The 3,742-nt window shown below is 40.6% G+C and overlaps 1 protein-coding gene across 1 annotated transcript; it reads right to left on the bottom strand.

The window, feature by feature from the left end:
- Positions 1 to 374: 374 nt before the first annotated feature.
- LOC130222736 (potassium voltage-gated channel subfamily A member 1) lies at positions 375 to 2,024 on the bottom strand. Its single transcript, XM_056455265.1, has one exon. The coding sequence runs from the start codon at positions 2,022 to 2,024 to the stop codon at positions 375 to 377; it is 1,650 nt and encodes a 549-aa protein (XP_056311240.1).
- Positions 2,025 to 3,742: the final 1,718 nt, after the last annotated feature.

The raw sequence follows: 3,742 nt of genomic DNA, 5'->3' as shown, positions 1-3,742 counted from the left end.
AGATTTGGGTGAACTATCCTCTTAATCCCTCTCAGATTTACTTCTTTCATTACTTTGTGTTTCGTTTTGAACAGCAAATCATACTGCAGGAGATCTGCTGACGCCCAAGAGGTCGATGGATTATTACGCATTTAAAAAAAGTTCCAGGATTTCAGCAGGATGACGATCCTTGCGCATCGATTAGCATAGTAGAGAGTGGATGGACTTGCATTTAACATCATCTTCTCGAATGTGTCTGCTGAAGATTTCCTCTCCAGTTCACATGGGCCACCGCTGAGAGGTGCCTCCTCGTGTTCAGTCTCCCTGAGATAGAAATAGCTGAAATGGGAAGCAGTGCTGGGCACTGCTAGTGCAAAGGGGTGGAGGTGGACACACTAGAGGTCCGTTTCTCTGGTGTCCAAACAAAACGTATAGAGGGAGCGTTTAATATCCATTCTGCTGTTAGCTTTCGTGTTGCTCTTCTCGACAGGCATGTTTGAGTCCTCGTTGTGTTCGACGTCTTTAGATGATTTCCGCAAGCCATGAAGATCATCACACTGGTTTGAGGTGCCGCCGTTGTTGGGTTCGTCTCTGAGAGACGCCTGATCTTGATCAGTTTCTCTGTGGTAGAAATAATTGAAGTTAGACACAATGACCGGCACCGGTAGCGCGATGGTCAAAACCCCGGCGATGGCACAGAGAGAGCCTACTATTTTCCCCCCCACAGTCACCGGCCTCATGTCTCCATACCCGACGGTTGTCATGGTAACCACAGCCCACCAGAAGGCATCAGGGATGCTTGAGAAGTGCGACTCGGGTTCGTCCGCCTCAGCGAAGAAGACGGCGCTGGAGAACAGAATAACACCGATGAACAGAAAGAAGATCAAGAGGCCCAGCTCCCGCATGCTGGCTTTCAGAGTCTGACCCAAGATCTGAAGCCCTTTGGAGTGTCTGGAGAGCTTAAAAATACGAAACACCCGGACTAAACGGATGACCCGCAGTATGGCTAGTGACATGGCCTGCTGGCCATTATTGTGCTCCTGGCCCTGCTGCTCCGCCAGCTCAGTGCCCACAGTGATGAAGTAAGGCATAATGGACATGATGTCGATGATGTTCATGATGGTTTTGGAGAACTCGGACTTACTGGGACAGGCGAAGAAGCGCACGAAGAGCTCGAAGGTGAACCAAATCACGCAGGTGGTTTCGATAATAAAGAAGGGGTCAGTGAAGGTGAGCGACGGGCGCTCCTGAGTGCCGTTAACCGCGCGGCTGGTCACCGGAAGTTCCCGCTCGTCGCGAAACTCGGGTAAAGTTTCCAAACAGAAAGTGATGATGGAGATGGTGATGACAATGACGGAGACGATAGCGATGCCTCGCGCGGGACTAGAACTTTCGGGGTACTCAAAAATGAGCCATACCTGTTTCTGAAACTCATTCTGAGGCAACGGCTTCTCCTCCTCCTTGATAAAACCCTCATCCTCACGGAAACGGTCCATCGCCTCCTCTCCCAGCTGGTAAAAGCGGATTTCGTCGGCGAACACGTCAATAGACACGTTAACAGGTCGGCGGATTTTGCCGCCAGACTGATAGAAATAGAGAATCCCGTCAAAACTCGGTCTGTTGCGATCAAAGAAATACTCGTTCCTGAGAGGGTCGAAATACTTTATCCTCTTGTCTGGATCTCCCAGTAAGGTGTCGGGAAACTGGTTCAAAGTGCCCAGCTGGGTCTCGAACCTCAGTCCGGCGATGTTGATCAGAACTCGCTCGTTGTTCTCGTGGTCCAAATCCATGTCCAGGATGTCCTCATCAAACAAATGGGGACTGTAATAATCCACCGTGTTCTCGGTGGAGCCCATGATCGTGCTGTTCATGTCGTTCATTTTCCACGAGCTCTGCTGTGGACTTCTCGGGTACACTTCTTTGTTGTGGACCAGTCGCGGATGATCCAGTGAGTTTTGGTTCTGGTAGCTTTCCCCGTCACTGCCTCCATCTCCGCGCTTTTCAAAACTCACCAAAGCTATCTCCATTTCCAAGCCATTAAACATTCGTTAATAAAACACACGCAGATTTCAAAAGCGAAAGCTCCTCGTGTATCCACACTCCTTTTCTTTTCCGTGCGGTGGTTCTGCATAAAACGTACGCTATCATAATCCGAGCATCCTCTCTTCACTCTGGTAAATGTGTGTGCGTACTGAGTGTAAGTACTTAAGCGATTCACATGCGAATCGGTTCTCTTGAATAGACTCTTTTGAATGAGTCGTTTCGCAGAGCGTGGAGATGTAACTCGGCTCGAATGACTTTCATTATATGGAAAAGATATAAGGGAATGATGATAAACGACAGTGTTTAACTAGCTGTAAAGTGTAAATGTAGTAAAATTCTCCAGCAGTCCCCAGTCGAGCATCAGGCAAATGAATCAATGATTCGAATCGTTTCGCTTTGAGAGAGAGAGAGAGAGAGAGAGAGAGAGAGAGAGAGAGAGAGAGAGAGAGAGAGAGAGAGAGAGAGAGACACTCTATCCTTCCCTTCGTTCATCGTAAGTATTGTATGCTCAAAGTATTGTAATGCTAGATTATTTCAACCCAATTCTAGGTGTAATACTGACTAAATCAACTATGGGGTTCATTTTTAAATTAATTTAAGGACCAGCTTTAACCCAATGTTTAGGTTAGTCCATATTTTACCCATTTTGGCTTTAAACAACCCTGTGTTGCCTATAGAGTGTGGTGTTAGCTCAATAATTAAGTTACTTTTCAGACAAAATAACTACGAGTATTATTTTAATGATGTACAGTAATTAGCACCTAATAATGAACACCTTTTTCAAAGTAACAAACCCAACACTGTTATTTTACTGTATCTTTCCACACAATTGTGTTGTCCCAACACGAAACGGTTAAGTTAACTTAAAGCATTTTTACAAATTTAAGTGGATTGAACATAAAACAAACCAATAAAACGAATAAACGTAAGTATCATGTTATTTCAGCTCATTTTAAATAAGTAATTTGAACAAGCAGCAAAAGTCATTTATTGAGTGTATATTTAAGGGTGTAAGCATGGTAAAATTATGTAGTATGATATGTATAAAATACAATGTTGCAATGTTGAACTGGCCTTCATGGCTCGGGACTGTAGTAGTGAATATTAAACCACCCTGAACTGAACTACACTGTTTCAATTCACTATGACACAATCTACAGTGTAAAAGCGCTTTACAAATAAAGGTGAATTGAATTGAAGTTTTTAACTAAAAAAATAATTGTTATTAAAATGCGTAAGTCTTACATGGTTGACTCAAATTTAAAGAAATCATCAAATATTTATTCATTCATTAAAAACAATGAATTCTTAGTTTGTAAGATTAACTTAAATGTTAATGTAAGATGTAGAAACGTTAACGTAAAAAGTGTATATTTAGCTATGAAAAATTACACGTTTATGTGTGTGTTTATGTGGTATATGATTCTTACACAGCTTTATTTATTTATTTATTTATTTATTTATTTATTTATTTTTTTATTTATATATTTATTTATTTATTTTATTTATTTGTTTATTTATTTATTTATTTTATTTATTTATTTATTTATTTATTTATTTATTTATTTATTTTATTTTATTCATTCATTCATTCATTCATTCATTTATTTATTTTATTTTATTTTATTTTATTTTATTCATTTATTCATTCATTCAATTTTATTTTATTTTATTTTATTTTATTCATTCATTCATTCATTCATTTATTTTATTTATTTAT

Source organism: Danio aesculapii, chromosome 4 (genome assembly GCF_903798145.1).
Source record: "Danio aesculapii chromosome 4, fDanAes4.1, whole genome shotgun sequence".
Taxonomy (NCBI): Eukaryota; Metazoa; Chordata; class Actinopteri; order Cypriniformes; family Danionidae; genus Danio; species Danio aesculapii.
The sequence above is the reverse complement of the archived record's forward strand: the minus strand, read 5'-3'. Positions and strand labels throughout refer to the sequence as shown.

Excerpts from the sequence above, each read along its gene's own strand:
- LOC130222736 (XM_056455265.1), bottom strand. The coding sequence starts at position 2,024 with ATGTTTAATGGCTTGGAAATGGAGATAGCTTTGGTGAGTTTTGAAAAG.